Source organism: Sciurus vulgaris (assembly GCF_902686455.1).
Source record: "Sciurus vulgaris genome assembly, chromosome: 2".
Taxonomy (NCBI): domain Eukaryota; kingdom Metazoa; phylum Chordata; class Mammalia; order Rodentia; family Sciuridae; genus Sciurus; species Sciurus vulgaris.
In genome coordinates this window covers 69,095,541-69,121,575 of record NC_136462.1, presented here as the reverse complement: position 1 = coordinate 69,121,575, position 26,035 = coordinate 69,095,541, and the positions used below count along the sequence as shown (strand labels likewise).

General features: G+C 34.0%; 1 protein-coding gene across 2 annotated transcripts in view; it reads left to right on the top strand.

Annotated features, from left to right (window-relative positions):
* The window catches only part of AKAP6 (A-kinase anchoring protein 6), a 481,595-nt gene that overhangs the window by 364,101 nt on the left and 91,459 nt on the right, over window positions 1–26,035 (top strand). For both annotated transcript variants that reach the window (XM_079127203.1, XM_079127204.1), the window contains exons 10-11: window positions 17,543–17,689; window positions 20,735–20,959. In XM_079127203.1, coding sequence (XP_078983329.1) covers window positions 17,543–17,689; window positions 20,735–20,959 — 372 coding nt within the window. The remainder of the gene's footprint in view (window positions 1–17,542; window positions 17,690–20,734; window positions 20,960–26,035) is intronic.

The following is a 26,035-nucleotide window of genomic DNA, read 5'->3' as shown; positions in this document are numbered from 1 at the left end:
CCTTTATGTTTTCATACAGATTTATGGATTTTTTTTTCTTTTTCTGTGAAGAATACCATTTGTATTTTGATAGGAATCACATTGAATGTGTATATTGTTTGGGATACTATACACATTTTAACAATATTTACTTTTCTAATCTCTGAGTATGGGGTATCTTTCGTGTGTGTGTGTGTGTGTGTGTGTGTGTATGTGAGTGTGTTTGTGTGTTTGTTTTTGTTTCTTTCACTGATGTTAACATTGTCAGTATAGAAATTTTTCACCTCCTTGGTTAAATGTATTCCTAAGTGTTTTATTTTTTGTAGCTATTATAAATGGGGTTATTTTCTTTACTTCTTTTTTAGATAGTTTTCCATTAGTGTATAGAAATGCTACTGATTTTTACATGTTGATTTTGTATTCTACAGTTTTACTTTTGGTAGAATCTTAGGGATTTTCTATATGTAAGATCATGTTATTTGCAAATAGGAACAATTTATCTTTCTCCTTTCCAAATGAGATGCTTTTTATTTCTTCGTCTTGCCTAATTATTCTAAATGCCCATCAACAGATGAATAGATAAAGAAAAATGGGGATATATGTATTTTTTTTTTCAGTGCATACAGTAGCATTCCAGTGTAGTGGAATACTATTGAGTCATAAAAGAACAAAATTTTATAATTTACAATAGAATGAATGAACCTGGAGAATATGATATGAAGTGAATAAGCCAGACAAAGAAACACACATAACACATGATCTCACTCATTTGTAGAATCTCAAGCAGTTGATCTCATAGAACTAGAGAATAGAATGGTGGTTATGAGAGGCTTAAGTTGTTACAGGGGAGTGTGCTATGGATTAATGTTGGTCAAAGGAGATATATATACATACATACATGTAGATTATATATAATTATAGTTAGGAAGAATTTTTAAATGTTCACCATAGGCTAATATATAGAGACAGAAAGAAGGTAAGTAATTGATGGGTTTGGGGATTGAGGGGGAAATAAATTGGGAATGACTTCCAATGATTATGGGATTTCTTTTTTGGGGTGATGAAAATGTTCTAAAATTGATTGTGGTGATGGTTACACCACTCTGTGAACTAAAAACCATTATATTGTACATTTAAAATGGAGGAATTTTATGATATCTGAATTTTATTTCAATAAAGCTGTAAAAAAAGTAGGTTCACATTTGAATTAAAAGTCTGCCCTGGGAGACTAGTGACAGGCAGTCACTCTAATCCCCAATTCCCTACTGGAGCTACTTCTCTGGAGAGCTGTATGATTGAAGGGTCTTATTTGCTTGGGAAAAAAATTGATTGCAAGTTTTTCTCCTTTGCAAACTGCATTAATTGGTATCAAATCCAAAAAGTAATTTGTGAAATTTGCATCAATTTTTGTATGCCTAAGCACAAAAACATTTAACTTCATGCCCTTATTTTTTCAAATATATTTTGAAAATTTTCCTAGGTTTATATGTCCTAATACATATATTAGGAATTATGGTTTAATATTTCTTTTTAAAAGAGAAGGAAATGACATTATATTGGTAACTATATGAGGATGAAGTAATAAAAATTTGTTAGATATTGCATTATGCTATGGAAAACCAAATAAAAAGATTATCCTTTATTTTAAGTGACATTATAATCCATTTAGAAAATAAAATCAAATAACATGAACTAATAGTAAAGATACAAATTTGCATGTACAAAAATTAAGTGCTAGTCTTCTTAAGAAAGCCTTTACATAAGAAATGAGACATGAAGTGGACCTTGTTGAATAGAAGTGAAATAAATAAGTGAAATAGAGGTAGGTGCTTTGCAGAAGAGTGCAATATCAGAAGAAAACCTTAGATCTGGAAATTCGTTTGACATACTCTTGTGACTTTACCAAAACCAGGAAGACACAAGAGAGAAAGAATAAAACTAGTGACAAACTTTCTTATGTGTTCAATATATTTTTGCATTCTATTGAATATTGGTTCCTAAATTCACTGTTTCGTTTAGTGAAGTTATATACACCAGTATACAAATTTGTGCCATAAAAGTTATGCCAAAGTCATATTTTCTTAGCATGCAACATTTGGATCAAGTTTGAACCGACACTTGTATATAACGCTTATGTTATTTTATGGATACAATAGCTTTATATTATTTATTTTTATGTCATGCTAAGGATTGAACCCCATGCTTTACATGTGCTAGGCAAACACTCTACCACTAAGCTACAACCCCAGCCCTGCATATGATGCTTATTATGTAACAGGCATCATTCTAAGATCTTTGCACATATTAGTTTATTAATCCTCATAGGAGCCTTCTGAAGTAAGTATTAATAATATCCCTAGGTAAGCTACTAAGGCACTGGGAAGGCATAACTGGTAAGCAAGACAAGCAAAATTTAAACATGTGTAGTATGATTCCAGGTATTTATTTATTTATTGTCAATATCATTAATTTACAAATTAAAATGTTGGGCATGGTCCTTTTCTGCCATCACAGTTTTAGAAGTGAGTGATTAAATGGTTATCTCTGTGTAGGTTTTAAGAAGTACTATTACTGGGTGATATCAGTATGTTCTCTCCTTTCTTCATTAAGAGTAGAGAAAAATAGTAAAACTTGATGTATTTCTAAAGATAGGAATCGAACATTTATATAATGTATATCTTTCCAGTGACTCTGCTCAGATGTGATTTATTTTACTCTCTAATGTGGCCAGACAATAATTACAACACAATATTTGTAAGATAGAAAACAAAAACCAATGAGAAATCGGTCTTACTTGCAAATAAGTAAGCCCAACAAATCTTATTACGTAAGTATTTTTGTAAGAAGACTTTTTTTTTTTTAATTAAAAAAAGACTTTTTCTTACTGGTGCACTTTACATCGATATCTGAAATTCTTAAAAACATTATCTATTCTTAAAATATCTGTGGTGGATAAATGGCAAGTATAGTTTTGTTCCTGTTTTGCAGATGGGATAACCAGGGAAATATGAAATTACTTCTCTTGGATTATGTGGCAAGCCACCGACAGAACAAAGGCAGGACAAACAGTACAGGACGAATGGGACTTGGTGGAGGGGTTTCCTCTCAATGGTGCTTGGGGAAAATCCTTGATGTCACAAGTTTTAGTACCTATTTCTTGAATAGTTATCTTTTGTTGTGGTTGTAGGCTATTTTAAATGACCACATCCTTGTTCTTCTGCTTCTTTTAGTTTCAATCAAAATACTTTTATGTCTCTCTCTCTCTCTCTCTCTCTCTCTCTCTCTCTCTCTCTCTCTCTCTCTCTCTCTGTGTGTGTGCGTGTGTGTGTGTGTGTGTGTGTGTGTGTGTGTGTGTGTCTTTCTGTCTCTCTGTCTCTAGGTACTAGAGATTGAACTCAGGACCTCTCACAAGCTAGGCAAAGCATTCTACCACTGATCCACATCCACATCCCTTTTTATTTTATTTTTGAGATATAGTCTCACTATGTTTCCCACACGGGCCTCCAACTGGTGATTTTCCTGCCTTAACCTCCTATAGGCATGCACCATTACACCCAGCTCCAGTCTCCTTTTAAAGAATTTTTTCAGCCCTTATAAGTTAATATTATTATGTATGTTCATTATATATTTTCATCTCATTATTTTAGGCCTTCTTTAGAAAGAAGACCTTCTTTCTAGCCATGATTTCTTCCTTTTTATTTACAATGCTATTTATTTTTATGATTTATTCTCTGTAGTCCAGTAATTGTTCCTCTGACTAAACATTTTTAACTTTCCTCATTTGCTACTTTCTCTTCATTGTCTGTGAATCTACTTTATTTTGTTCTCCAAATCTTCACTTCTTCCTCCTCCTTACTTTATTGCTCTTGTCTCTTGTGATTGGACCCACACATACATACACACATTCTTTTTGTCTTTGGTAGAACTGTTCTAATAAACTTTCTTGAATGTTTATGGTCAATTCCCTTACATAGCTGGAAACATGCTCAACATGGTTATAACCAGCATTTGTTGTTTGGGGTCTTGATATATACCAATAAATTCCCACCTGTACCCTATAACTTCTTTAAACTGTGAACCATTTGTCTTCGGAGTGACAGGCATGACTATCAGTGAGAACTCTTCTTTCTGCCCTTTTAGACTCAGCCTCATGCTATTCAAAATTCATGAAGTTCTGGAGGATTGAGCCTATGCCAAAATGAATCTGGCCATGGAAGCTACAATGTTGGGGTTCTTAACTGTGTTTTGGTTACTCCAAAAATCACTTTGAATGACATTCTTGACCTTATTTACATTATGTTCCTATGATCCACCAATTTCCTTAGATTCTGAACTGATATCTGAAGATACACTTTCAAGAGAAATAATATGACCTAACAAACTAAGCTGAAATTTCCCCTGAAATTGTATTTCTGGGTTTTAGCACTATCTTAACCAGCTTTGGATGAGTCACTTAGCGTCTATGTACAATTTTTCACCTTAAGATGGAAGTGATTACTGATTTTCACCATAGGCTTCCCTTAAGAGGAAAAAAAAAATCTATTGAAATGACAATCAAGCTTTCTGAGGCTGAAGCAATAGAATTTAAAGCTTAAAACCTGAAGTCTTTCAAATTTATTTTCTTAAAATCTCTTCCTATGAACAGACACCAAAAGAAACATAAAGGGGAACCTAGAACAGAAGGTTTGAGAGTCTACAGCAAACTGGTGTTAGAACTGGAAATTAGCCTTTTGCATTCCTAATAAATGTTCTTTCTGTGAGGAAACACCACCTGGTAACAGGTGCCCTTAAACCTTTAGAGATTTAAAGTGAACTGCTGTCACCTTCCTTTTTTCTTCCATGCATTTTACGGAAGCTTTTTGTGTACATGCTAACCTTCCCTGGCTATGGGAAGCAATTAAGTTTGTTTTTAGTTTGTATCTGAAAATTCAGAATATTCGTGTATTAGATGTTTTATCAAATAAGTTTTCATAGACAATGTAGTTCAAAAATAAGGCAATCACACTCTCCTCATTTCTGCATGCTGACACTATACCTCGCATATATGTTTCAACAGTTGATATAAACCCACCTGACCTGTCTTTGGGAATAAATTCAAATGAATACATATTTTTCATCTATCTTACACATCTACGCCATAAGGCTAAGAGATAGAGTAGATAAGGGGTAAATAATTCATGGTTCTTGACCTCATAGTGTTCTGTTATTGCAGGATTTTATAATCTAATTCTGAGCCACATTTGTCCTCATCTTAAATGAAGGCACTAAGATACCCTCAAAAAGTTGCCTAAAACATCAAATATTTTATGCAGGGACTGGGCAATGACCACTAAAACCCAACCACATATTGGATCTATTAGGATTATAGATGTGAAGGGTTAGGGATGTAGACAACAGACTTGGTCTAGCATGTATGACGCCTCAGTTTCAACCCCTAGCACCAGGGAAAAAGGGGTTTGGGGGAATGGATTATAGATGTGAAAACCTTTGAAAAGTTAAACCAGACACACAGTCACAATGTGAAGGTTACCATGACTTTTCCATTGTGTTTTAGGAACAGGAACCCTGGAAAAGCTTTAATCAGCAGTGTCTTAACACCTGCCATTCATGTGGTAAATTCTGGGTACAGCTTCTCATTGCTGGTGTCCTTAGTCCCTGGGGAATACCCATTTGTGCTAAACTTGAAAATATAGTTTTTGATGGTAAAAATATGGGATTCTGGCCTTCATTTAGGCCACTGGGTCACATAAATTTTGAAAGTCACTGTATTCTGCAGCAACACATTTTTGATGAACTACAGTGGGTGCAGTGTTCTCGTTTTTCTCCCTTTTCTTACAGAGAAAACAAGATATTCTCTCTGAGGAAACATTATCAACAAAGTCAACATAAGAAATATATAGTCTCTTCCTTATGAAATTAATTTGGCCTTTTTGGCATTCTTTTTGAGGTGCACAACATCTTGGCAACTGCTTTGGTTTAAAACTCTGCATGATTTGGGAAAAGCACGTTTCAGAATGTTTAATTCAGCGATACAAAAGGCACTAATGAAATATGCATGTATGAATTTTATATCATATTAGTTCTCTCTTTCTTGAAATCTGAATAAAAGCCAAACATCTGGATTATGTTTGAAAAGCCTGAATTTCCAATTTTCAGAGAGATCCAATCTATTTTGACATTGCACACTTAGCCTTAACATTTACAGTGTGCTATTAACATTACTTGCAATTGTAGAAAAAAAAATCCAGATTTAAACAAACTTGGTGCCTCCTAATACTAAAAATATATCTATATTTGAAATGGCTGCTGCTGCACATCATACCCATCCATAGTTTAGGCTTCATCAGCATTTCCATTATAAACACTTGCATTGAACAGGCCTATCATTCATCTATAAAGATATGGGTTAGCTTTGATATATAAATTCTTCTGTGATTGTGTGTTAAAACAACAAATAGCAGTTCATGTATCACTTAGTTTGAGAAAGTATGCATTGGCTTAGTGTTTTCCAAAAGCCTCAAACATTCAGAATACTCCAAGGTCAGCCAAAGAAGACAGAGCCCTCATACTTTGAGAGTTTATTCTTCAAATGTATAAGACAAATAACAAGATTTTTGTTTTTATAGATAATTGGGTAGATTTTTGGCAGATAGACTAAAGTTGAGGGAATATTCATGGTCAGAGTTTAGGGAAGTAAATAAGGTTATCGGTGCTTTATCTCATTTTATCATCATACTTTATTTGATAGGATATGGCTGGTCAGTCAAATTTCAGGGAATGAAGCAAGAAGTGCTGTGTCTACACAAGACGTCAATGCAGTGAATATAAGAATGCAGTGTCGAAGTTTGATAATGATAAACCTTCAGTGGACTTTAATTTGCTACATTTAAATTTTTACTGGATGTCTTATAGCATGTACTAAGTAAATTCTTTTGCTACATATGGAGAACAGCTCAAATCTAGAATTTTCCTTTTTAATTCTTCTTTTTTGCTTGATTTAAGAAATTCATTAAATTATATAGTTCCCAATTAAGCAAAAATAGATGTGTTTGGAGGTATTCGTTCAGAGCAGGGAATAGAAAACGAAGGATGCTATTTTAAATTGGAACCTTTTTAAAAGGAGAAAACTTAAGTTTTATTACATTAATTTCTACTCCCCAGGTCTTTTTTCCCCCCACCTTATGTTGCATACTCTAACAGATATTACATAATTACATAACAATTCTTACTATGTGCTGACATGACATTATAACAGCTCTGATATGGTACATCATAATAAAACCATAATTAGAACAGTCATGATGTATTATGGCAATGATCCACATCATCACTGAAGTGCACTGGAATGCACAGAAAACTTATTGAGATGAGGTGATTTGGAATGTAGTATTGCACGACCACAAAGTTTCATAGCCTGGAAGAGAGTACCACTATGCTCTTGCTGGTGGTATCAAGGGTTATACTTCATTTCTTAGATATCTTTTGGAGAAAGGTCTGTATTGGTGGAAAGAAATTTTTGAGAATGGCATTTGGAAGTGTATGTGTTTTTAAAAGATATCTCAGGAAGAACCTTGCTGAAATAAGGATCAAACTTCCTAAATTCTGTAATAGAAAGCTCCTAGCACTTATTTATCAAATAAAAGAACTTAAAAATTTTCATTCAATATCTCAAATCCAATGAAATGCTTCACTAAAGTAGGATGTATTGAAGATTGTTTCAAAATTTTTAGTTAACCTTGCTCTTTCTTATGGTTCTCTACGTCTCGGACTTAAATTGTATAGTTTACATTTTATGTGGTTCTGTCCATTGCTCCATTGTTTTCTCCCAGGTTTTCCCGCATTAGAATCTTATATCTGAATCTTGTTCCAACAAGTGGCATCTTTATTTGGTGGGTTTTGATCTTGACATTTCTTCCGTATCAAATAATGTGATTATTATGGTTGATCTGGTAGATGTGGACTCAAAGAAGCTGAACTTTCTAAAACAGGGAGAAACTTTAAACTCTCTTTTCCAGGCCACTTCTCATTCAGTGCCTTATTATTCCATAAAATATCTCAGCTAAGTAGACTTCTGGTCTCTGCCTGCACACCTCTGGTAAATGGGAACTCACTGTCTCTCCCATGCTGTGTTCTTATTCATGCTTTGACCTTTGATCCCTAGTCCAACCTGTAAGACCAAATGGAACAAATTAATATTTTTTATGCAAAAGGCCTCTAAATATTCAGCCAGCTAACATGTCTTCTGGATAGTTCTAGCTTCTTCAATAGCTTTCCCATTGCAGAAGTGTCAGATCTTCCTTTGGACATTTAATGTATTGTGTTGACTCTCTGTCTCAATTCAGCCCCCAATTTTTTTTTACATATACTTTCCATTGTTTGTTGATTCATATTGAACGTAAAAGCAATTAAAACCTAGTCACCTCTGTCCTTTATACAGTTGTTACATATTTATCTTTTCGTCAAGGGTAGGATGGGATGAGGGTGGTTATTAATTCTGCAAGGCTTGACATTTGTCATTTCTCCTTCTTAGATTTAATTCAATATGCCGTCATCTTTTGTTCCCTTTAGAGTCTCATATTATCATCTGAAATATGAAATATTTGCCTATGGATTCACATCCAAGTCAAAGGCATAGTTTGGCTTGTACAGTATTAAAAAGTTTTAATGCAAAATATAAACATTATAGATTTCACATAAAAATGTGTACTTTGCCTTCATTTAAAAAACACACCTAGTCATACGAAGCCATGTTAAAGCCATAATCTCATGTGGGAATAATTGGCATAGCTACGTTGGCATAGTTGCCCTTTTAGGTGGGGTATATGCTCTCCTATCCACCACAGATCACACTCTCCACTCATATTTCATCATTATGTCAAATGTCAACAGTAATCACATTCACGCACTGTTTTTTCCCTCAATAGAGAAAGTAGTTTTCCTTTTCTATGATAGTAGCGATAGTGAGAATATGATGAGGGAAGAGGAATTCAGCTTACCCCACTCATCTCTTTTACATTACCTGCCAGGTAATAGGGTGTTGGATTTTGCTAGTATTACTAACCACTGATGGCTTGGAACCTGCCATGGTGGGATTATTTATACTAGGGAAAATGGCAAACACTAGAATTAGGGCTTTGTTTTTTTCTTTTTTCTTCTTCCAGAGAACCAGTTTATATTAGCATATAAGTATTTTTATGAGTTTATGATCTCTGAGCTAATTATTTATTATTCTTTATCGATCAATGAGATTAGTATAATCTGTCAGTTTGATCAACATAGCACATTCATGTTTTCTTTACCTAAGATACTAAATAAGACTGGACCAAAGAAGACACCTGTTAGAGCATAACATATAATTAAGCAGTGATCTTTACTTATGTTGTTCAACAGGTTTTCAGCAAAAATTCCTGCACTTTTGTGCTTCTAAGCTATTTCATTCCTCTGCTCACTTTATACTTATGAAAATCTAATGGAAGTTCATACACCTGATCCATGAATTCATATCCTTGCTGTAGGGATTTAAGTCATTAGATTTTGGGTATATGTTCTCAGCAACTTAATTATGTTTAAAATCTGGTTAGTAGTGTAGTAAATAACTGGTATTGCTACAAAATTGCATTGAGACGGTAATAGGATTGAATTTCTACACAAGTTGACACTCAATTAAAATTTCCATATATCCAGTGAGTTAGCCAGTTCTTGTCCCGGGAACTAGAGCAAATGCCTTCCTACTAAGCTGCTCACTTCAAAACAGGCAAAATTTATAATAGAGTCAAATCAGAACTAAATGCATCAATGAAAACTGGAGTTTTGCTCATAGAATACAGATCAAAAGCAAGAAATAGACTAGAAAGCACATGGGATCTTTCTTTCTTAAATTCTACTCTTTTTATTGACTCTGGGGGAAAAAATAACACATTAAAACCTCCTTACTGAATTACTGTCCTAAACCAATAGATCCATTGGGCTTGTTCAGTTAAAAGCCACAACAGACTTTGTAATGCAGTGATGTAATCTTGGCTTTGTGTCATTTATATTCAACCTAAAAAAAAAAAAAAAAAAGAAAAAAAAAAGAAAACAATTTTTCTGAATAGACAGGCTGACAACAATATTGTTCAGTGTGGGTTTTTATTTGGATTCCTTCCAAATGGTTCACATGCCTTCACAGTAACACATCATGCTTGCTTACGTTTTTTTGCCTGAATTCTAAAGTTTTCTTCTTTTACTAGCTTTCTGTTTTCTTTTAAGGTCTCAGTTATGTTTGTAAAACTAACCAGCTCCACCACAAAATTAGGATGTATCTTGCAGAGAGCATTCATTTTACTTTTTGCATATTTTTCCCGAGGTCATGTCAAGGTTAGTTTGAATTCCATCCTACATTAAGACTTCTTTCACAGCTATTTAGCTCGGCAGCCTACTCCCCGCTGGGGTCTGCCCCTTGGGCACGTCAAAGCTTCAGACCTGACAAATCACACACAGATGAAGCTGTACAGTTTTTTAAACAGTTTCATCAGTAACTTTTTTTTTTTCTTTTTCACTATCCTCCTTCATGGTAAGATTTTTTTTTTTCTCTGAATTACCATTTCAAGAATTGTTGATTTCTATTTGAGACTGTTTTTACATCAGAGTTGCAAACTAGCAGTATCATTTATTTTACACTAGCATATACTAATAGCCTTCTAGTTGCCAAGACTACAGACTACAGACCATTCTTGACTAGTAAAACTGTAATTTTATTATTAAAATCTATTTGGAGTAGGAAGCTTATTGTTGGAATATCACAGAGTTTACCGGAATCAAAAAAATGTCAACCATAAAAATGCATTTGGTTTATAACCTATTATGAGTTGAGCCTGGAAATGTTTCTCAAATGGTTAGTAATATGCTCTTATCAGTATTTTAGCAAATTGTGAAACTAATGGTGCAACTCTATTTCCTGTTTAATTGATGAAGTTAACGTGCTTGGCTGCTAATGAGTGTATTAGCAAACAGTGTCCCCTTTACAGGCTTAAGTAGATCAGGATTTTTAAAAAGCAGCTTACTGTCCTTATTTTTATGGGCTGAAAAATAATATTGAATGCCACAAAATTGATCAACTGAAGAAATGGTGTAATTATTGCTGTACAGTCATTTTGGCAATGTCAAGTGACCAGATTATGGTTTTCTAGTTTCCTCAGTAGAAAATGGTTTTTGTCCTTTATAAACTACAGGCTTTTCATTATATTTTCATTTAGAACAAATAACACCTGAAGATCTTGACTGCAGACTAAGCTGCAAACTTAAAAGTGAGGGAGAAAAATAATATTTAAATGATTCTCTTCTGTCCTCTTTTACAGTCAGCTCAGCACGAAAGTACCCAATGAAGGTTCTATAAAAGGTTGCTTGGTTGAAACTAATTAAAGACAGGTCTAAATAGAAAAAGAAAAGAAAAAGGGATCAAAGGAATTACATTAGGTGTCAGGATGTTGTTTGGGGACACTTTACTTAATTTTTGTGATTCTGTACCAGGAAAATGCAAAATTCTAAAAATGTCCATTTTTGGCCATAATTCTACATTTGTGTTATTTTTGCAATAAGATACATGTCAACAGGCAAACATCTTGAAGAAATCATTTCAGCATTGGCACGTTAACACATTATGGTGAAAAGAGAGGCTTGTGCTTTTCACGCAGTGCATTTCAGTCTTCAATTAACGTGAAAGCACTACAATGCCTATGCAACTTCTCTTGCCTAGTGGTGCACCATTTATCATTGCAGTTTTACATTGACCTTGACACCCACTTCATTAGAATAAAGATTGTCTACCATTTAGGTTACATTGTTCCTCTGCACAGAGACCCCATGCAAATTTCTGTTCAGATAGAAGAGCTGCGAGGCTGTCAGAGGTCATCTGCATTAAATGATTGCAGCTATTTTCCAACTGCTTCTTTTCATTCTACTCAATTCAGGCTAGGAGGATCAATCAAGTCCTCTGCCTGAAACAGTGGGACTGCTGGGAATATAACTGTTTTTGGTAGTAGTGGATATGCCCTAAACAGTATTAAATATTTAATATAAACTCATTAAAGGCCATGCAAAGGCTTCAAAAAGGTATCAAATTTATAGAAATATCTTAAGGGGCTAGAGAACCTTTTTTAAAAATAAATAGAGTAATAATTTTCAGTTTTGTAATTTTAGAATGTATATGCACAATATTTCTTAATCTTTGTGAATCTTTCCTATAGGATATGTTTATTTCTCATCCTTGACAAGTGTTGGGAAGGGAAGAGACAGCAGGCTTGCTGTTCTTATGCAGTACTTTACATGAAATTGACACTAAAAGTTTTCAGGCTTGTGTTTTTATTTTTATTTTATAATAAAAAATTCTTCTCTGGCTATATTTATTTTTAAAAGCTTAGATATTTGTTATGTAAAAGAAATGATGGGAGAAATAAGTTGCTAGATCTCCTACTTAAGTTTCCTGAGTGATATAATTGGAATTAAATTATTAATGGGAGATACTTTTAAAAAGATTGTTTTATGATCTTCTATTAGGGAATTTGCAATTCATTTTAATATTTGTAGTTTGATTTATATTAAAGATAATGCAATCTATGTCCAATTAACAATACATGGCCAATGTAATGTGATTTCCAGATCATGCAAATGGAATAAGCTAGAAGAGGGGGGAAACTCAATTCTTAACCTCAGATGTAATTTGCTGTGCGAGTTCTGGCAATTTTAAATGACATTGCACTTTTTAATTTTTCCAAAGGCTCAGCAGCAAATTTATCCCAATCAAGAAAGCCTATTATTAATTTACAAGGACAATTGTAGGAGTCTTTATAATTTCTCTGTGCAATTATTCGCCATAAATGCTAATGGTAAAATACAAGTCGTTTGCAAGAAATGACAACTATTATTTGTCTTGGGCTGAACCCTCTTCTTCAATTTTGAACATCTTCCCCAAGTGTTGGTGATCCTGACTCCTTGTGAAGTATCACATGCTTTGCGAGATGCTGGACATTGGTCTTCAGAAAAAAAGGAGGCAGCACAAGAACCGCTGCAAAGGCAACACTGGCCTCTAGCAGTACAGCTGAGCTGTGGACCCTGGACTTTCATATAAAAAGACTCTTTGTTCATCACTGAATGGCATTAGGCATGGACTTGCTGAGGGGCCACCATGAAGCCTCCAATGAGAAGGGCAAACACTAGCCAGAGAACACAATGTGAGAGTCATAGACACGTCCTTGCATTTTTGTGCAAAAATGCATATTTTCACATATGATTTTGCCAGTAGTTTTGTATTTTATGTGTTCTGTGCATGTGCTGTCTTGTTAGTAGACTAAGATATTTTATTTTCTCAGTATATTTTTTCCATCTATCTGCCTATCGTGTATATGGGAAAGGTGATCCCACCAAATATTCAGGTGTTTGAAGTGTTAATTTGCATAAGGAAAGATGTTCAAATCTGATACTTTTATAACTAGACCAGTTTCCTTGTTTTAACTCTTCTAATATAAAGTCACACGAAGCCAGTTAAAAGTAATAAGTTGCATGATGTAAATACTCGAACCCTGATGACACAGAATTTGACAGTCCTATTCTAATAATCGAGAAAATTATTTGCTTTAATTCTTATGTTTCTTGTAACCAGAGCTTCACTCTCTGCTCAGCAATGTCTGGTCTCTTTTCAGCATAACCAACAGAAGCACCATACAAAAGTCTTACAATGGATGTCTTAATCTCTCTGTGTGCTTTTAGAGCATTATTTTGAATTCCATCATGCTGCCTTTTTTCTTTCCTCTTCTGAAGTTTTATTACAACAGCAGAATTCCCAGGGAGCTTTGGGGGCAAGGTTCACATAATATAGCCCTGAAGTTTTGCTTAGGTGGGAGCCATCCCCCAATCCTGGCCATCTTTTGATGATCTTTCTATTTCAAAAAGATTCACTGGTAGAGTCTTATACATTAGCTGTACATAGTTTATTTTTTATTTTTTTATTTACTAGACGGTGAGCATCTACAACCCTTTCATGATGCTTTCTTTCTCTGACCTCACAGTGACAAGGCATCTTGTTCTTTAACATTGAGGGAGGCAGAAAAATGCTTGAGTTGCTCAATGTGTGCCTTCTATACCAGTTTCAAAATGGCTTATTCTTCTGGTTTCCATGGTGACAATTAACACTGTTTCAAGGCATTGTTCCAGTCTCCATTTGGGCAGAATTTTCGGTGTGATTTTTAACAAAAAAAAAAAAAAAAAAAAAGGTTTTAGAAGGGAAAAAAAGCCTTTAGCATAACTGTCAAAAAAGTTATCTCAATCAAGTCTGCATGTATTTCTAAGTATATTTATTTCAGAAATCCCTGGTTTTGCTGACTTCGTTTTATAATTAGTTTATCATTTGTGCTTATAAAAAGGAAAGTCAGTAAGAATTTCCTAAAAACTTCTTTAATTCTTAGCTAGAAGAGTGAAATACTATTTCTGGTTATTTTTAACTCTTTTTTAAAAAGTTTTTTTATAGTTATATAAACTGGATCAGGATTTAGGACAGTAGTGGCCTGTGTCTTTAATTTAGATCATTCACAAATCTATTAGGAGGATTCATTAGTCAAAATTGAATTGGTCAAGCAAATACACTTAATAATGTAAATATGCCCTTTCAATAGAGTATATTTTATTTTTGACTAGACAGAGAGGCCCACAGCAGGTGCTATGGGGAAATTAAATACTGGATGCTTATTTACTTTAGCACTCAAGAAAAGCCATCTGACTTTAACTTTGCTAATCTCATTTTTGGCTATTGAGGAGTAGTCTATATCATAACATCCCCAGACTACAGGACACAATAGGGCAGCCTCTGCTCACTTACTGCTGTGGGTGGAATGAATATGAAGATTAAATTATCTTTCCACCACAGGATAAAGTAGCCCTACTTGATAGCATGACTGAGAATAGATAGAGCTGGCAGTTATTGCTCCCCTTCTAATGCTTCTGAAAAGATGGTAGAGAAGAACAAAAACATACTATCATCAACAAAAATATAACCCTCCTGGTATTATTAGACATATAACTTAAGGCCCTAAATCTTACCAAATCTAGCTTTTGGAGTACTTCAAAAATTAAAATATAAATTTTTCACCTTAAATTACATGACATGCTTTCATTCATATACCAATACATCTAACCATTAACTAGATTCTTTTAGCTTTTACAGTTTGAAGACATTGTCCATCAATCATATTTTTCATCAGGCTATTTATATAGAAGGTTACATAGGGACAAAGAGAGCATACATAAAGACAAGTTTGTTGTTTTTTTTTTTTTTTAAGAAATAACTGTTTTAGTAGCTATTGCTGTAACTACTTATAACACATTTCAAATTAATTACTTTTTTTTTTTTTATTCTGGTACTGGGAATTGAACCAGGGCACTCTACCACTTAGACACATCCTTGGCCCTTTTTTATTTGGAGACAAGTCCTCTCTAAATTGCCCAAACTGGCCTTAAACTTGTGATCCTCCTGCCTCAGCCTCCCAAGGAGCTGGGATTATAGGCATGCATCACTGTACCTGGCAATTACTTGCTTTTTATATTTTTATTACTATAAAACTGTGATTTTTATGGGATACATTTAAACTGTTCTCTTTCTTGACAGATTTGCTAAGTAGGAGGTTTTCAAAGTTGGGCTATAGAGAAATGAGCTTGTCACAAATAAAAATGACAACTGATAGAAGCCACTGCCAGGTGTCACAGCCAGAGGACTCCCTCTATCAATTAGCACATGTGGCATAAGTAAAAGGTTTGAGTAGGACTCTTCTGCCTCCCTGAAATATTGGTTCCCCCAACATTATATCAAAGTCTTACCAAATTAGTTATGTAAATCTTTACATGGGAATCTGATTACATAAAGCATATTGGCCTCTTCTCCAGTTCTCATTGTGACAAATAAAATGCTGTCCAAATTTCTAGAATACTTGTGAGTATTGAGCCCCCAAATCTCGAGTGGACAGTGTGTTTTCTGTATTAGAGTAATGTGGTCCTGGTAATTGCCTGTCATTAGAAAATGCAATCAGAATTTCCCGTGTATCACAGGCCAAATTCTGAAAGCGCTCTAAAGCAACCCTTGATTTTCTTCACTATGCATATTCATGTAATTTTGGATACTCTGACATCCTGATCAACATTCATTAATAATATGAAATGCTTTAAATCACCTCATTTAAAACATTTTGTTCTGTGATCCACAAATGACTAACATTTGGAGAAGTTTACATAATACAAATGATGTGCATGTTTAGTGTAAATGAAAGATTAAAATATGAAACTAAAAGTATGCAAACATATGCACGCAAATGCTGAAAATCTATTAACTGAAACAGTAATTTCATACCCTCTTTTCCTTTAAGCTGCTTCCAATTGTATTTTAGTTTTGGATTTTATATAATATCATGTTTTCAAGGTGAATAAAATTACCCAAGTGCTTGGGTATGTTTTGAATTCACTGATTAATGCTACTTTTCCCACACAAAAATGTTTCTTATTAGATCTGATGAGGGTGCTTACCTTAGGGAACTCTTGCTCAGTTGGGGCAAAGGAGCAGTGCTACCATGGAACTCAGTGACCTAACTTTGGCACTTCAAAGAAAGAAGTTTTGGAGTTACCATTATATTTTTAAAATATTCAAAAAATGTAAAATATGTTTAATATTTTAAAGAGAAGATAATTTTTCTAATCAAAGGTGTTTTTACATATGCGTTTTAAAAATACAATTGTAGTTGTTTATAGCTGTCCATAAGACTTTCTAACTATGAAGTTATACAAACATAGTTATTTCAAGAGAATCACTATAGTAACTGTCATATTACATAGCTTTTACATTATTTCCAGCAAAGCATCTTTTAGGAGAGACTCATTTGGCAATTTGTTGGAATACAGTGTATATTGAGGAATAGGGTTCTATAATCACTGTAATATTTGGAAACACTTTACAATAATCAATAAAGAGGTATAGCTTGTAACTGTTCCCAAAGCATTGACTTTCTTTTTCCTTTCTGTATGAATCTCTTCCCTAAGCCCACACAGAGATTTTAAGTAAAAGCAAATTGGAAACAAAATGTTAATTGAGAACTCAGGCAAGTTATAAGAAAGAAGTCACATAATCTTATGGACAATTTTGTTTAAACCACTGAGACTCTTCTTTTGGGGACAGGGATGAGATGGGCAGCACTCTGGAATCAAATATTGACCAAAATTAACTGTGATATTAAATCCTACCAAACCAGGTATTATCTTGTTTGGAATATTTTAAATTAAAGATCAAATGCATGTGTAAACTTGATTTAAAAAGACGTAAATCTTTGTCAACTCAATTCATATATTAGATGTTTATGTATGTGTGTGTAATATATATTTTAATTGTTTTCAGCAATATTTCTCAACCACTCAAGGTACTCAGGTTCATTATCCTTACAAATTTTATTGGAAATAAAAACTTTCACACCCATTAGCATTACATGCTCTGTTCAAAGATTTTCTAAGAACACCTGTCTTCCTAATGATATCTCTTTCTCTCTTTTCATTTTAGCGATACAGTGTGGAAATGTCCATCAGGCACCTGAAAAAGACGGAGCTGCTTAGTAAGGTTGAAGCTTTGAAGAAAGGTGGCGTTTTACTACCAAATGATCTCCTTGAAAAAGTGGATTCAATTAATGAAAAATGGGAACTGCTTGGGGTATTTGCATTTTTATTACTGTTTGTAGGTTATGTGTACATTTTTTGTGTAGTGAAGTACTCTATCTGTCTGATTTCTAATTTGAGGCACAAATATCTCTCTCTTTCAATTCACTACCTACATTTCAAACAAGCTATTCATGCTATTATGGGGAAAACACTGCTTTTCCTCTTCTGTTGATTTTTTTTTTTTTTAATTCTGAGCTTGTCTCCTCTCAGATTTTTAATAATTTTGGTTCTTTAATACATAAAAAAGTAAGTAAAATATGCCATGTATTATGGGCATGCACCAAATCAACTATAATACAGTATATCTGATATACACTGACTGTCATGCTTGAGTGAATGTTAATAGAATTTATTCTGAAGGTACATGTTAGAGACATCTACTGTTTAACTATTTACTGTACCCTTAAGATGAAAAGTGGAGTTGTCACTACAGCTTTCCAGTCACACTAAAGCACCAAAACAAAGATGCAAATTTGACCTAACTCTGAAATGCAGAATTAAATCAGTCTCTGTTTTGTGCCTCAATTTCCAGCTCACTTTTAACAAAAGCAAAAAAAAGAAAAGAAAAAAAAAAAGTTTCATGTAATTCATTTCACGCAATGATGGGCTGGGTCTCAGCCAAAGACTGAAATGCAAGAATCTGGCAAAAAGGCAATCTAGAGATTCTGTTACCCAGAGACCAGGGTGGCACTGTGCAGGAGACAGTGCTGTCCTTTTGTTAGAAGACAGCAGAGAGAGAAGTTTACCTGTATTTTTTCATCAGCTTCTCTCCTAAATTGCCTTCACTTCAAATCAAGGGTAAGCTAAATTTGTCAATTACCTAAATGATTAATTTGAACATCTAAGTATGGGTGGTGTTAGTTATGGAGCCTAATTTTTCATGCCTTCCGTTTTTCTGCCTCTTTAAAATTATTTTTGAAGAAATAATACTCCAAAAATATTTTGAATTAGAAGCATTCCATGTACCTTGATGACTTGGAGAAATGCCAGTGTTCAGTTTATGTCAGGCTTAATCTAGGTGATTAAAAAACTGCAACTTTAAGTCCTTGGTTCTCATCTAAATTCTCTACACTCTGCAGTTGTGCAAAGTAACTTAAAATGTAAAGTTCTTACTCTAATCTATTGTTACATTACCTTTTAATAGTAATTAATGTCTTTCACTTTATGGTGATGTAAGTCATAACCTACTAAATTTTATAGAATTCACTGATCTCAGACATGAGAAATGTGGTTAGTCTATGACATTTTAAAAGGTTGTTTACTAAATAGATAACAACAGCAACTTTATTTGCTTCATCAATAAACTGATAATCTGTTGACATTGCATTTTAATATATCTTTTGTTAATTTGATAACTAACATTTTTTATAAACCTGTTCAGAGTATGTCATTTATATTGCTTCCACCACGAAAATTTTAAATCAGCATTATATTGAAGAAAAAAAGACTATTTATCATTTATGAATCAGATGCCTTAAAATGCTTGTAATTTTGATAAAAATATTCAAATACAAAACAGTTTTGCAGTGATTTGGGGAGAGAGTAGGATGGAGGAAGATTTTATAATACAAAAACCTGTGCTACACTAACACCACCCAGGCATACTGTTTTAATTGGCTTGATTACATTTTAATTGGCATGAAAAAAATTAAAGACAAGGATTTTAACTTCTAACAATAGTAAAATAGAGGGATATGGGTTTTAATATTACTTTCATCTAAGGTGAACAGTGTGGAATGGAAATACATTAGAATGAAATGTCAGTGGTGCGTACAGTTTAATCTGTGAAATTTTGTCCCCTGTGCTGCATATTACTCTGTCTCAATTGCATATTAAACAACCCTATCAAGGCAGGCATTGGCATCTGCTGTGCTGACACAAATTGTGAATTAAATGAAATTGATGTCCTCTGTCGTATATTTATGAAGACGGACCATTCTCTGAAGTATTCTGTTTATGAAGAATTTATGATTGCAAACTGTTCCAGAACAAAAAAGTGGCAATAAATTCTTTTTTGTGACCCTACCCTCCAAGGGCATTGATTTCACCTCCTGCTGCTACTTTTGTTACAGCATAAAAACAATAGCTAAATCTGGATTCCACTGAGGGTCTTCAAATTATCAATATTTGCACCATGAAAATACAAGGGTGTTGCCAAGAAAGGCTATTTTTCTGTTACAATCTCTAAAAATACTATTTACAGAACACTACATAGCAGATGAATATTTGTTGATTTAATTTTATTTGTATTTTAAAGCTATTTTTGTAGGTTTAATTTATCATTATAGACTAAATCCTATTGATTCTACAAAGAGAGTGCATTCCACCAAAGGGGGGGTGTGTGGATAAGGAAAGGAAACCAGTTCCAAGGCACCTTCACGCCACAGTTGTTAATCTAAGTAGGCTTCTAGCACAGTGAGTTGGACATTATTTTAACACATAAAGTAGAGCATCTGACATGCAAAAGCTAAATGAGAAGAAGTGTGGGATTGAACAATTTCCCAGTCAAGTAAAAATCAACATCAGCACTAAGAAGTCTACTTCTTTTTAAAAATGTCCTCTGTCATATTGTTTGGGAAACTGTACTTCACAAAACAGAAGAACTTCATTCTCTGCACAATCTATTCTTGGCCTCTTTCATACAGTGATTAAACTCTGACTTCTATCTCTTGAATGTGTTATGTAGAGAACTTTTTACTGTAAATTCTTATCTTGAGTATTCAAATGAATTTTTATCTATGACCACGGTGAAGTTTTGGACTAAATCTCCTTTCTGTTAAAAAGGAAAGTATAAGTGAACGAGATTTTCTTAAGTATCCACTGGCTTTAAGGAAAATGCACACTGTCTGAGAATTTGAATCCCAAATGGAATAGCAAGCTGACCTAAACTAATTATCAGTAGTAAGGTGGAAGATACTGCTGGACTTCAAGGTAGCTATTGTTATGATGTTTTTTGGTACCCAAGCTAATCCATGATTTTGTTTCTGTTGTTGGTGTTTGTTTTGTTTTGTTTTTGTTTTTGAATCTGATACATTAGAAAACCCTAGGAGAGAAGATCCAGGACACAATGGCAGGGCACAGTGGGTCAGGTCCACGTGACCTGCTTTCTCCTGAAAGCGGAAGCCTGGTAAGGCAGCTGGAGGTCAGGATCAAAGAACTGAAAGGGTGGCTAAGAGATACAGAGCTTTTCATCTTCAATTCCTGCCTGAGACAAGAAAAGGAAGGAACAATGAATGCTGAGAAACAACTGCAATACTTTAAGGTAATAAAAAAACAATCAAAGTTGATAAAAAGGTTTCTTTATGGTAGAGATGAAATATTTATCAACTACATAAAGTATTATGCCCATGTATCTATGGATCACTGTTTGCTTAAATATTTCCTTGAATTTATAGATGCCCTCCACATTTCTTAAATGCTAACATCTATATGCATATAAAGATGAGCATCAAGCATATCAAATACACATTGTATAGAAGTCTCTGCTACTTGTATGTTGTATGCATTTCCTATTGAAGGAGGACTTTGGTAAATTAAAAGCAGATCAGCAATCATTACTTGGGGACTTTGAAAGATAGACCTAAATGTTCTGTAAATAACTTGGCTAAAAATACTTCTATAAATTGATATGATAAAAGCACATGATTTAATTGAAAACCATTAATTCTGACAGAAAGAAACATAATTTTTACATATGGAAGAGTCAACTATGGAGGGAATAAAGTAAAAGAGGTTCCTACATAATAGCATATCCCATTGTAGAATAATGCTTTCCTTAGCAACACAGCTGTTTTCATGTTCATGTCCATGGAGAAGCATTTCCCCTGGTTTGTTTCTATTCTTTACACAGTATCCACTCAAAAGCAGTTTAACATTTGAACGTTTTCCCTTATAGCCCTAGCTAGCCCATACTGCTTGAACCCTCCTGTAAAGGTTATAATTGTTTGTGTTCTGACTGAGGCTTTGGAGTTGTAAGAATATGAATTTAGTGGCATATTAACACCAGTGTGAAAGGTATTAAGAGAAACAGGACAGCTAAGAAACAAAGAACTTCTTGGACCAAGCAACCATTTCTTCTCAAAATCTTCCAGGGTCAGGTTTTATTCATCTCACCCCATCCAGCAATCTGTTAGAGAATTTAGTCCCATGTGGTTCACCTTCCCTTTGCCATTTAGGCAGGCTCATCTTGTTTCATGGCGTACCCCAAGAAGAGGCACCCTCAAAGATAAGACCACAGTATTTCCCAATGCATTGTCTGCATTACACAATACATTGTTTTGATTAAAAGCCTCCTCTTCTGCTGTTTAATTGACAAGAGCAAACTGAAAATTAAGTGAAAACATCTTGACAAGGCAAGTGGGTTTTATAGTCTAAAAGCTAATAGTACTCACACAGTTTGCCATTTCATTTTTACTTGTCCCACCCAAAAGTGTTATATAACAATTGAAAATAACAAGAAGTTTGTTACTACCATTATTTGTCAACCTACCTACTTATGTTTTATACATAGACCATTTGACGTTACTTGCTATTACTATAGTATAGATGGAAGCATGAATGGTTCCACATTGATATTGTTGTTGCTTCCACAGGACATTAGCTTTATACTTTGGCTTTGTATAGTGACAACATCATTTTTAATTAGGTTCCAGTAAAAATTTAAAAGAACTTCAGAAACAAAGAGAGAGATAAAAAGGTGGGGGTGGGAGGTATTCTAGTCTTTTGCTAACGTTACACTATCACTCTCTAGCCGCCAAGTGAATAGTCACTACACCTAATTCAATATTTACCAAGTGCATTTTTGTACCTAAAAATAATCACAGAATTTTTATTTCTAAACTATAGTAGAGACCACCACATGCTTTTGACATTCTGTTTCTCTTCTTCACAGATATATTTTTTTTACCTTGAAACATTCTTGTTTTCAGTGTCACTATTCATTAAACTTTTATGTCTCATTTTATTTAGTTACTTTAAAATAACATAATTATCACAGAGAATCTTCTACCCTAAAAAAGGCAGGACCTTAAAATAATGTGCACCTAATCATGTGGTCCCTCATCCATATTCCATCCCCGTTTTCTTCTCCTAAATTTATCACAGTCCTGAACCCCATATTGATTATTCTTTTGCTTCCCTTTTATAGGAAAGAGTATTTTTATTTAAGTTATTTTCTAATTTACAAAAAAATTCTTATTATAAGTTATCTTTCAGAATTGCCTTTTTTCATTAGCTAATAAAATGCCAAGATTTATTCATGTTGTTGAGTATCATAGTTAACTTATTTGGAAATTATAATATTCCATTTTGAGGATTTACATGTATCTCATTTAATCCTAATAGTAACATAGGGTTGCTATTTAGATCTGATTTTTTTCATATGCAACTCAGGCACAGGTGACCTTCTGTATCCAAGGTCACCTTTAATGTGTGGTAGAGTTGGCATTTAAGTCCAGTAATGCCAAAGACTATAATGCCCATTCTCTGAACTACTATGCAAAATGGGTATTTATTGATAGTCACTGAGTATTCTTCCATGTCAGATGACTCAGAGAGAAAAGTGGGACAGAACTAGATTTCATTGTTTCTTTGTGGCAGATTTATCAGTCACCATCTTCAGCCGTTTGGCCAGAGTAGCAAATTAGCTTTAACTATTGAAGGTATTTAGAGACAGGTTTTGGCTTGAATTTTTGTACTATATCAATGTAAACTTCTTTGCTGGGTCATTTTTTAAATTGAAACTTTTCAAACTTTTTGAGGTGATGGAGCCCTGATAATTTTTCTTTTTGACCAGAAGCTCTACTTCCTTTCTAAAGTTGACCTTAAGGAATTTGTTCAGATAAGTTAAAGGGATCTAGCATAGCACTTTCTTGTTTTAAAAGAAAAATTTATATGTCTGTTAGAATAAATGTCTTTCATAGTCAGAATCTTAAATATTTCTAAGTTACTTTGCTTTGTGTATGATTAATCAAGTGTTCTTTGTCTTACCACATTCACTGAAAGAATAAAACCAATGTTTGTAATACAATAATAACAATGAAATATATGTTTATAACCTGTCAAAATCATAATTGGTAACAAGCATATACAGAATGAAAACGTTTTATTTGCCGTAAATCCAAAGAACAGATACCCTCTGCCTTTCTCAGTGATAAAATAGCTCAAATGTGAGAGTTAGTATAGAGTCTTTATGTTTGGAAACTGTCATGCTCTGCCTCTTCCTGTGGGTTCCCACATCCCTTGCCGTCATTGGTCACAAAGAGGGCAGACTTTATCCATAGGCTTTAACTTTGTGACTCTCCATTCTCTGAAACCCTAGGCTTTTAAGAGAACTGAATTCCTTTATGTGACACCCAGAGCAATGATAGACAAATCACAGTGCACTCTCCAGGAGAGCAGGAGAGAGGGTGCTTCAGATCAAAAGGAAAGTGCTTCACTCTGTAGACAACTGCATTTCGTACTCAGAGCTTGGTCTGGGATGGAAGTAAAGATCAGGATCTTAAGTTTTCGGAAAAGAAGAAGCAATTTCATTAAGGCAATAAGGATGGTAAATGTGGAATTAGACACGAGAAAATTCTACATGATAAAGAAAGAGTTGAAGTCCAGCAAAGGAGGAGAAACATAAAGGTGTGAAGACCTGGGACAGAAATGCAAAATTGTCAAAAGTGAACACGATGACAACAAAATGCTGGAGAGCATGTCAAGGACATAATGAGGCCAGCTGGCAAAGGGCACTGTAGAGCAGCTTCAATGCCATTGGCTAGAAAGCACTGCTTTTTAACGATGACCCTTCAGAGAGAAAAGAATATAATTACTTAATTATATGTTCTTGGATCCCAAAACCAAATTCATTATTCTAAAGACTCTAAATTGGAGCAAAATTATCTATCACTATAGCTGAAGAAGACTGCAGTGCTAGCCTGACTCAAAACCAGCCTGAGAAAGGCAAGTTTAAACATGTTAGAAGACTCTGTCATGATGAAGGTGAATGAATGGGATAGATCTGGTAACCCTATCAGTTACTAATGCCCTGGATTTGCTTAGAAATTTTAATTTAACCATGTACTCTTATTCATCTTATTATACTTAACATGTACCATAATTCTATAAGTTGAAAATTATAATCACCTTCTTATATATGTATTTACATATTTTTATGAATGAAGAATTTGAATTGTGGAAAGTAAATGTGACTTGATTTGAATCCACATGGCAACTAGCAACAGAGTGAAAGCAATGGCATTTTGGTATAAATTCAAATAATCTCCCACTGTCATTTGATGACCTTTCAAAGAAACGCTAAAACTTGTTTTATTCTAAACCAGGAGTTGACAAACATTTTCTGTAAAAGACCAGATAATATAATCTGCTTTGCAATTACTCAACTCTGCTATCATAGTGCAAAAGCAGCTATAGACAATATGCACATGAAGAGATATAGCCATATTCAATGAAGTTAAATATAAAACTATTTTAAAACCAGGCATTGGGTAGGTTTGACCCAGACTATAGTTTTCTGACCCTGATCTAGATTACAAAATTTATTATAAATGTGGAAATGGCTGCTATCTGAATCTCCTTTAAAAAAATAAAAGGAGACTACACTAGAATTGCATTAGAAGGATGAAGCACTCGTTTAGTAATTGTGACCACAACTAATACTGACCGAGTGCTCTTGAGGTATGAGGCACAATTTCTAAATGTTTTACCTTCATTTGTTTGCTTATTCTTCATCATCATCCTGAGGCAGGTGGTGTTATTATCTCCTACTTACAGATGCAAAAACTGAAGAAAGGAAATTGAAGTAACTTACTCAAGCTTATACAGTTAGTAAGTGATAGAACTAATATCCAGACCTATAAATCATTCCACAATTGACCACTACCTTGTAAACATGACAGTCCCTTGGTCAAAGATCTATTTCTGGAAAGAGAAAAATACATCAGCTGGTAACATTCTATTGTTCCTTCCCATTTTTGAATACTTTTCAACTGGCTAAAGGAAGTCATTGAGTCAATGTTTTAAATCTTGGGCATTCAAATTCATAGAGTAGAACCTTGAAGAGGATTCACATTGATTATGAAATGCACAGCACTACCAATTATTTACTCTAAAAAGAAATACCACTAACATAATTTTACAAAACATAGGAATAAAAGATGTAACTACAGTTCATACTTTTAAGGAATATCTCCTAAAATCTTAATGCGTAATTTCCAAAAGTAAAAATAAGGTCAATGTGATCATGACATTTAGAGAAAATTTCCCACGTCTACTGTAACCAACCTCATTGGCATCATAAATAATTCCACTTCCTATAGCACCAAAATTTACATTT